The sequence below is a fragment of the Serinus canaria genome, chromosome 2, assembly GCF_022539315.1.
Source record: "Serinus canaria isolate serCan28SL12 chromosome 2, serCan2020, whole genome shotgun sequence".
Lineage (NCBI taxonomy): Eukaryota > Metazoa > Chordata > Aves > Passeriformes > Fringillidae > Serinus > Serinus canaria.
The window spans coordinates 27,101,558-27,114,158 of NC_066315.1; the positions used below are offsets into that span (position 1 = coordinate 27,101,558).

General features: G+C 39.6%; 1 protein-coding gene across 4 annotated transcripts in view; it reads left to right on the forward strand.

Annotated features, from left to right (window-relative positions):
• Positions 1 to 12,601, forward strand: part of PHF14 (PHD finger protein 14) — a 160,286-nt gene continuing 147,685 nt past the window's right edge. For all 4 annotated transcript variants that reach the window (XM_050970816.1, XM_050970815.1, XM_050970817.1 and 1 more), the window contains exons 1-2: positions 1 to 138; positions 636 to 746. In XM_050970816.1, coding sequence (XP_050826773.1) covers position 138; positions 636 to 746 — 112 coding nt within the window. In that variant the 5' untranslated portion in view covers positions 1 to 137. The remainder of the gene's footprint in view (positions 139 to 635; positions 747 to 12,601) is intronic.

Sequence of the window (12,601 nt, forward strand, 5' to 3'; positions counted from 1 at the left end):
GGCGGGGCGGGCGGCGGGGCGGGCGCGGGTCTGCATCCGGGTCGCCGCCGTGCCCATTGTCTGGGGAAGGGGCCCGGGGCTCGGCGGCGCTGCACCCGAGGGCCCCTGCCCGCCCGTCGTCCACCCGCGCAGGCTTTAGTAAGTGATCCGCAGCGGTTCTGCCGGCCGTGCCCCGCGGTGGTGCCGCTATGCCCGCGGAGCGCCCCCGCCCCCGGGGGAGCGGGCGCATCGCCGTCCCTTGGGCGTCCCACGGTCCCGGCTGCGCGTCCCCCTGCGTCTGGTCCCCGGCGGATCACGCCGAGGCTTGTCCTCGGGGGATGTTGCCTGCTCCGGGGGCGTGTGGCGGCCCCAGCGCCCGCGCAGCCCTGCCGGTGCTGCGGGCAGCCCGCGGTGCGCGGTGCCGGGCGGTCCGGGGCGCCTGCAGGGAGCACCAGCGCTCCGCCGGGAGGGCGGACCCTGCCCGGCCTCACCTGTGGCAGCTGGTGTCCCCGGGACCCCGGCGCGGCTGCATCTGCCGGCTGCTCTCGGGACTGCCCCTGCCTGTCACGCCCGTGCTGCCTTTAATTTAAATGCCCTTAGCGATGCTGAGTGCTCTTTTTGCCCGCCAGTAACAACACTGTTTTTTTCCCCTGCAGTGGACCGCAGTTCGAAGAGGAGACAGGTGAAGCCTTTGGCAGCTTCACTGCTGGAAGCTTTAGATTATGATAGCTCTGATGACAGTGATTTTAAAGTTGGAGATGCTTCAGGTAAATATGCTTTCTCATCTCCTCTCTTCAAAATTATATCATTTTTGGTTTATGGTTGCTCATTTAATATCATATAGGAGGCAGATTGCTTGTAGTTAGTCTGCTGGGACTTGGAACCCCTTGAAGGGAGTGACTTAATTGCATAACTGGGAATCGATACTTCAGTTGTGATTATTTTTTTACAACAGAAGCCTCATGATTGTCAAGCAAGTTTTGGTAGAAACATTTGAGTAGCTTTTGTGCAGACTGCCTTAACTGTATTTGTTGCTTTTGAGTTCTTCAGTGTAGGGATAATTTTTGGAATAGTCACTGCATTTAGTATTGAAATAAGAATCTAAAGCCATTTTGTTCTGAACAAGTCTGGATAATAGTTTGTTTTGGACTTACGAACTTGACTTTTTCTCAAGGTTAATTCTGCTCGGTGAGTAAGAACCTAAAGCAAAAAGATAATCTGTTCTGGCTTTTATTATTTTTTACAATAGACAAACTTATGGTGTCTCTTCAGAAAGAAATATGCAGAAAAGAGCACACATTTTATACTAGAAGGAAGTCCTTACTACAGAGAGTTATTGCTTTGCAGTCTTTTCTATATGTGCAGATTCCTATATCTGCAGTGAACAGTCACAGAAACTGAAAATAGACAACATGGCCAAAATGAAATTAGTAAACTCAAGTATATTGGAGGAAAGGGAAGAAGGGATAGGACCACGGCACATTAGATCTTCTGTGGTGTATGCTGAGGGAAATTAACAAGAAGATGCAGGATGTATAAGATGTGAGGGAAGCGTTATGACAGCTTATCAAATAACTTGACTTTGTTATTTCTCCCCTGGGCATGCTGGTGTATGTTTTGTGTGAATGTATAGTGCAAAAATATTCCCATTTAAAGGCTTATTCTTTAGCATTTGGCAAGTTCCTCTGCTTTGATGAACTCTAAAAATTCTTGATAATAATTCACCCAATGTCAGGTTTAAAGTATGCCCTAGGGCTCCTTGTTTGTTTTGGTTTGGGTGGTTGGTTTTGTTCTTCTCAGCACATCTTCCCCTAGACTTAGACATATTTCCCTTGGTTGTTCTGGTAGAGCAGGCTGCAGTGGCTTAAGAGAGTAAAACTGATGTCATCATACCAATTTCATTTTAAGACTTTTGGGGGCTTGTTTCGTCTCCTCTTTTAATTCTGTTCTGAGACTTTTTGATCCTTTCTTTTGAATAAGGATATAATTTGCCATAAAAGAAAATTATTCTTAATTGCTAAAGAAAATCTCTGTGTCTTGGAACAATAATGTAGGCAGGATTTAAGGGAAGATGAGGCTTGGAAAGGGAGTATGGGTGATGAACACATGATTCAGAGCAGTATATTAGTTGGTCAAAACACAGTAATCTATTAAAAGTAATGAATACAGCTTTCTGACTCAACATTTTGTGAGTGCAGAAGATTCATTTGTAATTGCTATCCTTTTTGACTTTAGGACATTGTATATATACAAGAGGGGGCTGGTCAGTATCTAGCCTTGAGTGTATTTCAAAATCAGTTTCATTTTGAGGAAGTAGAATGGATTTGCCTTTAAATATGCAACACCGAATTGCAACAAGCATATGAAGAAAAAACCAAGTTCTACTAAAAATGTTTTTTTCTAATTGCTGTTTTATGTTGCTATATCTCATGCAGTGTTGTTTTAGCATTTCAAACTTATATCTGTTATTTGTAGGAGAAATTAATGTTCTGTTTAATAACACTTTGAAACAGCAAGATCATTTGACATCTTATACTTTATATGAAGATTATCAGTGTGGAAAAAGAAACTTGTGAGAGTTTGGAGAAGTTGGGGGATAGAAAGTTACTACAAATAAGAGTTTCTTGCATGTAATAAGTTTAAATGAATAGTTGCAGGAAATCTGAATCAGAGCATCTGTACTGGTTTAAAATGAAGCTGGTATAACATACTTTTAAATTTGTTTACACTTAGTCCATTTCAATTTGGCTGTAAGAAGTGGTTAAATAAAGGGATTTTCTTACACACACACACATACATATATACACACACATATACATATGTAGTGCTCCCCATGAGCAGTCTGTTGCAAATCAGTATTTAGTAATTGCTTGAATTCAAAATGACATTGTATAGTTTGCTTGCAAAAGGAAGTAAGTGTGTCAGAAGTAAGAACAAGTCTGCATTGAGTATGAGCATAAATTATACTATGGTAATTCCATGGGTCCATGACATACATTTAGGTTTGTTTTATACACAAATGCACATATAGGTGCTTAAAATAACATAAAAAATTTGAAAATTAGGTTAAAGGATTATTTAAATATGGAGTTAAAAGAATTCTGAAGTTGTTTTCTCCCTGATGACTCCATTGTGTCCATATGTGTGAGCTTTAGGCTCTCCAGTGATATGTACTAGTGGATGAAACTATGCAAATAAATGGGGACTGAACCCAAAACGCCTAAACTTCTACACACCTTCATTGTTCTGCCAGATTTCTGGGAATATGCAATGCAGTAAGGATTTGAGAAATTGCTATTAAGTGCTTTTAGGAAGCAGCTGGCATTTCTGATTTTTTGTTTTCAGAGTCTTGGCACCTTGGTACATTTTTTCATTATAAAAATATTTCAAATCACCTAACCTGTATTTCCACCAAAAAACCTACAGGCAGCATGGACTCTTATTTTCAGTGTAATTAATTTCTTTTCTTTTGGATTTAAGTCATACTAGCAATCAGTTGGTCTTTTCTGCTTAAAATATCTCAACATTTTAACATCTCTTTAGAAAAATTGATTTTAGAACTGTTAAATTCTTGTAAATTTTCCTAATGTAAATAGTTTTCAAGCCTCTGGGATTTTTATTATGTTTATATTGAGCAAAGTAACTTTTAATGGCTTCTCTGTTTCCATTAGTGATGCCATATTCTAAAGTACTGTATTCTTCTTGTTTCTGTAAACATCTTGAAAAAATTGTTCCATGAGAAAAAGTGTCATGTGTAATCTTAATGTGGGATCAATCAAAAGAACTGTCCATTTGGAGTCAATGTACAAACATGTGACTTGAAATGATGGTGCTGAAATATACTCAACTTAAAGCTTTTAATATTATCTTTTACAATACGTGTCAGTTATTTGAAGTTTTTCTTGAAAGTTAACTAAAGCATGCTTTGGGGAGTCCTTTTTTCTTTTTTTTTTTCCTGCATTGGGAGCAGCTGGAGATACACTGATGTCAGAAATCAGAGTACCGGTTTAGAGTAATTCCCAGCAGGATTCCAAAGCAAGAATTTACCACTTTTCTTTTCTCTCATCGGTGAATTGAGTCAGTTTTGTCAGCACATATACTGAAATTGAAATCATACAGAGGAATGTAGTGGTCCCTGAGCATCAATCATGTGTGAATTCAAGGACTGGTTCCTATTGCAGTGTAGCTGAGAAGAAAATAACTGAATGTTGCCTGTGAAGAACTCAATCCTGTCACTACTTCTGCTACTAGTCTTGTTCACTCAAAATTTTACATACTTTTTTTTTTTTTTTTTGGTGTTGAGTGTGAAGTCTGACATGCATATTTATTATGTACTTTTCTTGCAGTTTAAGTCAGTAGAAGATCTGTTTTTAAAAGAAGAAATGATCTACATAAATGCATATGTTATCTATTTTAAAAAACCTGTGCCTCAACGTAGAAATAAAAAGTTGGAAATATCATTAACTTTATGTAACTTGTTGACTCTTAGCACAATGGAGATTACATTTTTGCTTTCCTATACAGAATATTGTAATATAAAGAAATGACTGTGAAGGATTGAAATACTGTAGTGTTTAACAGTACTGAAATCTTGATGAAGAAACAAATATATTTGGTTTTTTAGACTAAATTTAAATGTTAGGCAAGAGTAAAGTTGCAAGGTGTTTCAGTAGACAGGGAAGGTAAAAGAAAATATTGGCTAGTTAATCACTAGTAAATGATGATGTATTTCTATATTAATGTGTAGTTCCTGAGACTGGAATTCACAAGAGTTTTTTCTAATTGAGAAAATGGACAATATCAGCAGTATGTTCTTTTGGAGTATCTTCATCCCAAGTAAAACTTTTGTCTGTACCGATGTCTGCCACTCTAAGTAAAACTTTGGAGTCGCTGGCAAGATTTTCAGCTTCCATTTTCATTGTAAACACTGGGATTTCTATTATTCCTATTCTTGCTTGCTGGCAAGCAATTAGTAGAACACCCAGTTTCATCAGTGTTCTAACCTTGTAAATGAGGCGCTTCCTAATGACTTAAGTGAAAATCGGCAATCTTTAGTTTTGAGTGGTTTTGCAACTTGCATAGACATCTTCTGACATGCCATATGACATAATTATTGGTACTGTAAAAGTGAGGAAGCTGCTTACTAAATCACTTTCCTTTGTTCCCTTTCCATCATGTTTTCTATAAAACTAAGCACTTGTTTTCTGAGATGTGTTATTGTGGATTAGTGGTCAGTTTCATCTCCTGCTCTGCCCAGTCTCCATCTGCAGTTAATACATATTAGATACTTCTTTTCAAAACATTATTTGAGTAGAAAGTTTCTCTCTGTAACATCTTAATCTATATTGGTTTGGTTTTGTGTGTTTTCAATCATGTTATTTTGGACAGTTCAATTTTTTTAACTGCCAGCACCGATGATGTTGTATTGCTGGTAGTCTAGCAGTGTTTAATCATCACATGCAGCAAAATAGCATAGAAAGCCAGGGGTATATATCTAACTGGTGTGTTAGATTCTCTTTCTTGGAATTATGTTGCAAGTGAGGTGTTAAGCCTTTAGTTCTTGTTTATAGTTTTATTGATTGTAGCATAATGAACCTCTGTGTTTAATAGTCAAATGTAGTCACAATTTTACCAGTTTATACAACTCTGCCTTTGGCAATTTAAAAATTCTTATTTTCCATACATGACCTAGTTTTTCCTGCCTCTTTTTTTACATTCAGTTATTAATATTGTAGCTTTCTAGTTAGTTTAAGCATTTTCTTAAGGTATTATGGAGTCTTTATTTGTGATATCTAGATCAGATATGTAGGAAGTACAGCTGCTTTTGCATGGTTGGTATAGCACCTGTGCCAAGGATATTTTGTGGTACTGGAGCTGTTTTTCTGTAAGGAAATTTATGGCCAGAGGCTGTTGACAAACACTTTCAGTAGTGCTCTCCACATTTCCTGTCCATCAGGATGCAGGTATCCTGGGTGAGGGATTGTACCTCGTGCTTGACATGGTGTTTTAGCAGAGACCACTAGGTAATTTCACATAATCTTGTGAAAGGGTAGTAGTTGCCTTGTGGTGGGGGGTAAAGGACCAGTAGATAGGATGGTGGTGTGACATTAACCTCACCTGCATCTTGGTTTTTGTTATTGCTCTCAGAAAGAGGGTATAAGGCCACTATAGGCTATTTGTCACATGATAGCTAGATTATTATTGAATAATATTATTTAGCAGTGATAACTTGATAGTTGCTTTCTGTGTTGCATGCTCAGCTTTTCAGTGTTCCAGGATCCTTGATTATATTTGTTGTAGGTAGCTTTGAGCACTTCGGAAAGACTCAACCAGATAGGATTTGGTGCCACTAAAGGAACTTTCTAAAGTGATTTCAAATGCCTCTTGTCTACTATTTGGAATTTGTTAAGCTTTGTTAGTGGAAGAGCCAAGTCCAGAATTGAGTCCATGGTTGCCTTTAACCAGCTTATTCTTTAGAGTTCACTTAAAACAATCAATAAAGCTGTTTTTCAAAGAGCTGCTTGTTAAGCTGAATACTGCATTGAAGAACCAGACTGTCTCCTGTGAGTACCAGGTACTTTTGGAATGCAGCATTTGCTCTCTCTGTATACATTAATTTTCTCAGAATGTTGAAAAAATGCCTGGAAATTGTGGGGTGTCATATTTAAAATTGTAAAAAGGTCCTGCAAAAAAACCCTGGGAGGATTTTTTTGTTGTTGTTGATTCATGTAATGATTTCAATAGGTTTACCCTGAAGTCCAGTGCCTCATTCATCTTATATACAAGACTCCACAGCTGAGTGGAGTGTTTCTTTATTTCACTTTTTTTTTTGTATGTTAATTCTGTAGCATAATGTTCTGTTCTTTTCAGAATTATCCTCTTTAGATTTGAGTGCCACCTGCTGTTGTGCTTAGTAGAGCCAAAGATGCAAGGTATAGAGGAATAAATGATGTCTTTCTCCCAACTGTTATCTCTCCTATTTGTCCTCAGTGGAACTCTGTATTCTTCACTATTTGATGGTATATCTAGCCCCATCTTTCACTTAGAGTAGCTTTACTTCTCTCCTATAGGGAATGACATGATATGGTTGCCAATTTGAAAGAGCAATTCTTTAAGCATTTCTTTCAAGGAGAAAATTGTATACTGCAGCCTCTTCCTCAGTAAAAGTGCAGCTGACAGAAGAAGACCTGCAAAAATTGCTGTTATCACAGAATAGCTCTTTCTAGAAAAGCACCTATCACAGTGGATGCATTCAGATCAAGGAGAGATATCTCTTACTATAGATATCTCTGGTGTGTATATGAATGTATAAAGGAGAGGAGAAAGCAAAATGTGCAGGCAGAAGGCAAGAGAAATTGAAGGAGAGAAGTGAGTGAAAATAGTGCTTATTTGCTCTCTGCTTTAAATTTTTGCATTGTGTATTGTTGATGTACATGAATCAAGGTTAGTAAATTAGAGGTCAAAATATACAAAGACTATTCCCTCCAAAACAAAATGAAAGCTTAAATTGGCAAGAAGTCTAAGACTATTTAGAAATGCATCAGCACAGTTAAAACATCAAAAAAAATGTCTGTCATAGATTTACAATGGGGAAATAATGAAAACTAAGTTAAAAATTTCAGTTAATTTTAACGTGAAAAAACCTTGTATTACCTTATTTACAGTAAGACAGTGCACGTAGGCACTTGGCACCTGTGAAATGAGATACAAACATGAAATTGTTTGCTTTGAGCATACAAACTGTGATATGTCCAGTATGAGAGTATAGCTTTAGGAGTTACTTGTAAAATGTGTATGGGGACTGGCGAGTATCATAGAATTTTAGAAATGTGTACTCTGGAAAAGACCTTTTAAGGTAGAGTCCAATCATTATCCTAGCACTGCCAAGCCCAGAACTAAATCATGTCCCTAAATGCCATATCTACACATCTTCTAAATATTTCCAGGGTAGTGACTCAGCTGCTTAACTGAGGAGCAGCCTTTTCTGTGAAGTTTTTCCTAATACCCAACCTAATCCATCCCGTTGCAACTTGAAGCTGTTTCATCTTGTTCCATCATTTGTTTGGACAACATGGGAGGAGAGACTGACCCACGCCTTGCTATGCCCTCCATTCAGGTGGTTGTAGAGCATGATAAGGTCTTTCAAAAAGCCTCCTTTTTGCCAGACTTCTGCTCTAGACCTTTCACCAGCTCCACTGTCCTTCTCTGGACACACTCCAGCATGTCAGTGTCTTTCTTGAAGTGAGGAGCTCAGAACTGGACACAGGATTTGAGGTGTGGCCTCGCCAGTCTGAGTAAAATGGGACAGCAGCTGCCCTGGTCCAACTGGCTTCACTATTCCTGCTACAGACTTGGTTGCCACTGGCCTTCTTGGCCACTTGGGCATGTGCTGGGTCTTGTTCAGCCAAATGTCAGCCAGCACCACCCTCCCCCCCACCCTTTCCCACTGAGCAGCTTTCCAGCCCCTCTGCCCCAGTCTGTTGTGCTCTATCATTTTGATGGCATTCAAAATGATCTGCTTCTATGACCTTCCAGAGTCAGGCTGGCAGGACTGGCAGGAGTTCCCTGGATACTCCTGACCCTCCTTGCAGATGGGTATCTCTTTTTTCTTTTTTTAAACTTCCAGTCATGTGGCACCTCCCTGGTTAGCCAGGATTGCTGGTAAATGATTGAATGTTGCTCTTTTGAGCCCACAGATGTGTGTGCATCTGAGAGATGTAGCAGATCACTTACCATTTCCCCTTGGATTATGTGCTTCATTGTGCTCCCTGTGTCTGTCTTCTAGTTTAGGGGGATGGATATGCAGAGAACAATGCGTATTGCTGTTAAAGACTGAGGCAAAGAAGGCATTAAGTACCTCAGCCTTTTCCTCATCCTTTGGCATTGTTTCCTTCCTTTCTTCCTTCCTTCCTCATTCAGTAAAGGGTAGAGATTGTCTTCAGCCTTCATTTTGTTGATTATGTATTTATTATCTTTTATGGCAGTAGTCAGATTAAGTTCTAATTGGTCTTTGGCCCTTCTAATTTTTTCCCTGAAAAAAATTGTCTCTCTCGCATCATTCCTGTAGTCCTATTGAGTTGCCTGCCCCTTCTTCCAAAGGAGCCAAACTCTTGTTCTTCTGAGTTCCAGTCAAAGCTTTCAGCTCTGTGTTCAGACACATCAGTCTTCCTCACTGCTGGCTTGGCTTTCAGCGCATAGGGATGGCTTGCTCCTGTGCTTTTAAGATGTCCTTGAAGAATGTCCAGCCTTCCTGGACTGCCTCCCAAGAGACTTTGCTGACCAAGCCTCTCAACAGGGCATCATTTCTCTGAAAGTCCAGGATAGAAATTCTGCTTTTCTGAGAATTGAAAATTATCATCTCAAGTTTGCTCTGCCCAGAACACCCTCCAGTCATCACATCCCCCACAAGGCCTTCTCTGATCACAAGAAACAGGTCCAGTAGGCTCCTTCATTGTCTGTGTCAGGCATTACCTTCCACATGCTCCAGGAACATTCTGGACCAGTTCCTGTCTGCTGTATTGTGTTTTCAGCAGACATCTGGTGAAGTCCACTGTGAGAATGAGGGCTAGTGGTTGTAAGACTATGGACTGTTTATAGACTATTTCACTTTCCTCTTCATCCTGGTTGGGTGGTCTTTAACAGACTCCCACCAGTGTTGCCTTGTCGGACTCTTCTGAGTCTTACCCTTAAACAACCATATTGTCCTTACACCCTAGACAATCAAAACACTCCCTAGCAGATGGGGCTACCACCTCTTCTTCCTTGCCTGTTCCTTCTGAAGGGTTTCTAGCCATCCAGTGCAGCACTCTGGCTGTCCATGTTATCTCATGTCTACATGCATGGCAGCTATGTCATAGTTTTACTGCTGCTCAGTGGCTTCCTGCTCCTCCTGTTTGTTGCTTGTGCTGAGTATGTTGGTGTAGAGGCAGTTCAGCTGGGCTATTGATCTCTCCAGCTTTTTGGGGGAACAAGCCCTAAGTCTTACCGTGACCATTTTCAGTCACATCTATGTTTTCTAAAACATCATAACCCTTGAGTCTTTACTGCTGGAGAGATCTCCATTCCCTACCTCCACTGAGGTGACAGACCATGCTAGACTTTTATAGCATGTTGTCCCCCAAACAGTGTTGTGCTGTCCCCAGTCATAGCTTGAGGGAACTTGGGTTTATTCCTTTCCCCCTTCAAATCTAATGTAGTCTTTCAGTGAGCCCTGCTAACTTCTATGCAAGGATCCTTTTCCCCCTGTTTGTATCTGGTGTGCCCTGTCTGTTGCCAACAGGCCTGGTGTCCTATAAACTAACCCATGATCAAAAAAACATTAAAGATGATCTGTGTCAACCCCCTGCCTTGATCAGAAACTTATTTCACTGACCAGATTGTTTAAAGCCCCATCCCACCTGGCCTTGAATCTTTTCAATGATGGGGCACCTACAGCTTCCCTGGACAACCTGTTCCAGTGTCTCACCATGCTCATTGAAAAGTTTCTTGTGTCCAATCTAAACCCTACCCTCTATCAGTTTAAAACTGGTTCCCCTTTTACTGTTACCACAGGCCTTAGTAAAAAATCTCTCTTATAAGCTCTGTTCTCCCTGGAGCCTTCTCTTCTCCAAGCTGACCCACCCCAACTCTTTGAGCCGGTCTTCATGGAGTGTTGTAGTCTTCTCAACATTTTTGAGGTCTTTCTGTGGAGGTACTCCCTCTTAACGAGGAAAGGCTGAGAGAACTAGGCCGGTTCATCCTTGAGAAGAGATGACTGAGAGAGGACCTCATCCATGTCTATCAGTGTCTGAAAGGAGGGTGTTGAGGGTTGACCAGGCTCTTTTCAGTGCCAAGCAATAGGACAAGAGGCAATGGGCAGAAACTGATCCACAGCAAGTTTCACTTGAATCTGAAGAAAAACTTCTTTAGTGGGCAGGTGGCTGAGCACTGGGCAGATGGTCCAGAGATGTGCAGTCTTCCTCAGTGGAGATACTCAGGAACTGTCTGGATGCAATTCTGGGCAGTGTGCTCTGGGATGACCCACTGTGGTCCCTTCCAGCCTTACTCATCCTCTGATTCTGTAGCCAAACAAATTATTGTAACTTGAAAGCAATTATTTTGGATTGCCTGTTAGTTAATACTGGTTTTATTTCTTGTGTATGCCTGATTCATGTTCTACTCTTTCAAAACTTCAGTTAATTATCTTGTACTTTGATTACTACAATTAAGGCTAATAGGTATGGAGAAATGACTGAACTATGTTTTTCTCAAAGACTGTAAAAAAACCTTGTGTTTAAGAGTGAACTTAGCTTCGTTTCTGGATCTCTAAATGTTAAAACATATGTTGGAAACTTCAAGTTTTTATTAGCTTGTAAGGTGATGGCTTGTAGTTTTGATGTTCTAATCAGTAATAGTAGCACTCAGGGCTTTTTTTTTTTTTGTCAATAGTTATATAATGTCCTCACTGAACACTTCCACGTGCTGGTATATGCAGAAGAAGGCAAAACTGACCATTATATTGAAGTAACAACTGGCTAATCAAACATTGACAATGTTCTTTGGGGTGGAAAAAAATGCCATAGGAAATGGCACACTGTGCATACCTACCTCAGTGTCTGTTTATTTGGTTTTATACAGAGCTGAGTGTACAGAGAAATTCTCTGTGTAAGGTGATACTGAGTGGTGGAGATTTTTGGGTTGTAACTAAAGAAATTAAGTTGTTTTTTTTCTTTTTGAATTTGTGATCATCAACGTTTTCCATCTATGCCTCTGTATGACAGTGGATCAAGAACTTGGTGCTGGCTTTGAGCAAACTGAAAACTGTAGCCACTCCCTAATTGATCTCTGCATTGGATCAAGAAACTATATTTTCTTTTTAAAATTAAAAAAAATATTTTCTGAGTTTTCCTTCATTAAAACAATACTATGAATAAAAAGCAGTAGATTCATATAAGATGAGAGCTAGCAAGGTGGATGCTGTTTATAAAGTTCAGCAAGTTCACTTGTAATTTTTCAATATTTTGTACATGTGCTTTATAGTAAACATATCTCTTTTTTATATAAAAGTTTTTCTCTATTGTTTTCTGTTGTTCATGTTGGCATGTGTTAGTTAATGAAATGGTGAGTACATGCAGAATAGTACTGTATGAGTAGTGTAAGGTTAATGCATTGTAGTGCAGCTGCAATCCTGAGTGAGGCATAGTTTATGTGGGATTAATAAGTGAACTAACCTTAAAAATTAAAAGAGCCCTCAAACCCAGAAAAACAAAGATGAATTAAAAATGAAGGTGTGGGATTATCCATATTATTATTAGAACTAGCTATGTAAATGCTTCATTTTGTAATTTCAAACCTCTTCTGTTGGATAGCTATTTTATTTTGAAGATGTAGAAAACATCTCCAGAAGTTAAAAACTGGAATGCTCTTTCTTTAAGATGTGACTTCACATGGAAATTACTGTGCTACTGCTTTTTGTTAATATGAGCTACAGTTCAAAGGAACATACAATGCTCATTTAATAAGTTCTACCATCTTTTTTTTTTTGGCATCTTAAAATGCACACATGTTTAACAGATTCTCAACATAGCACTCGAAATAGCAATATTTGGACATCAGCTGAAAAAATAGGTGGAATACCTTATGA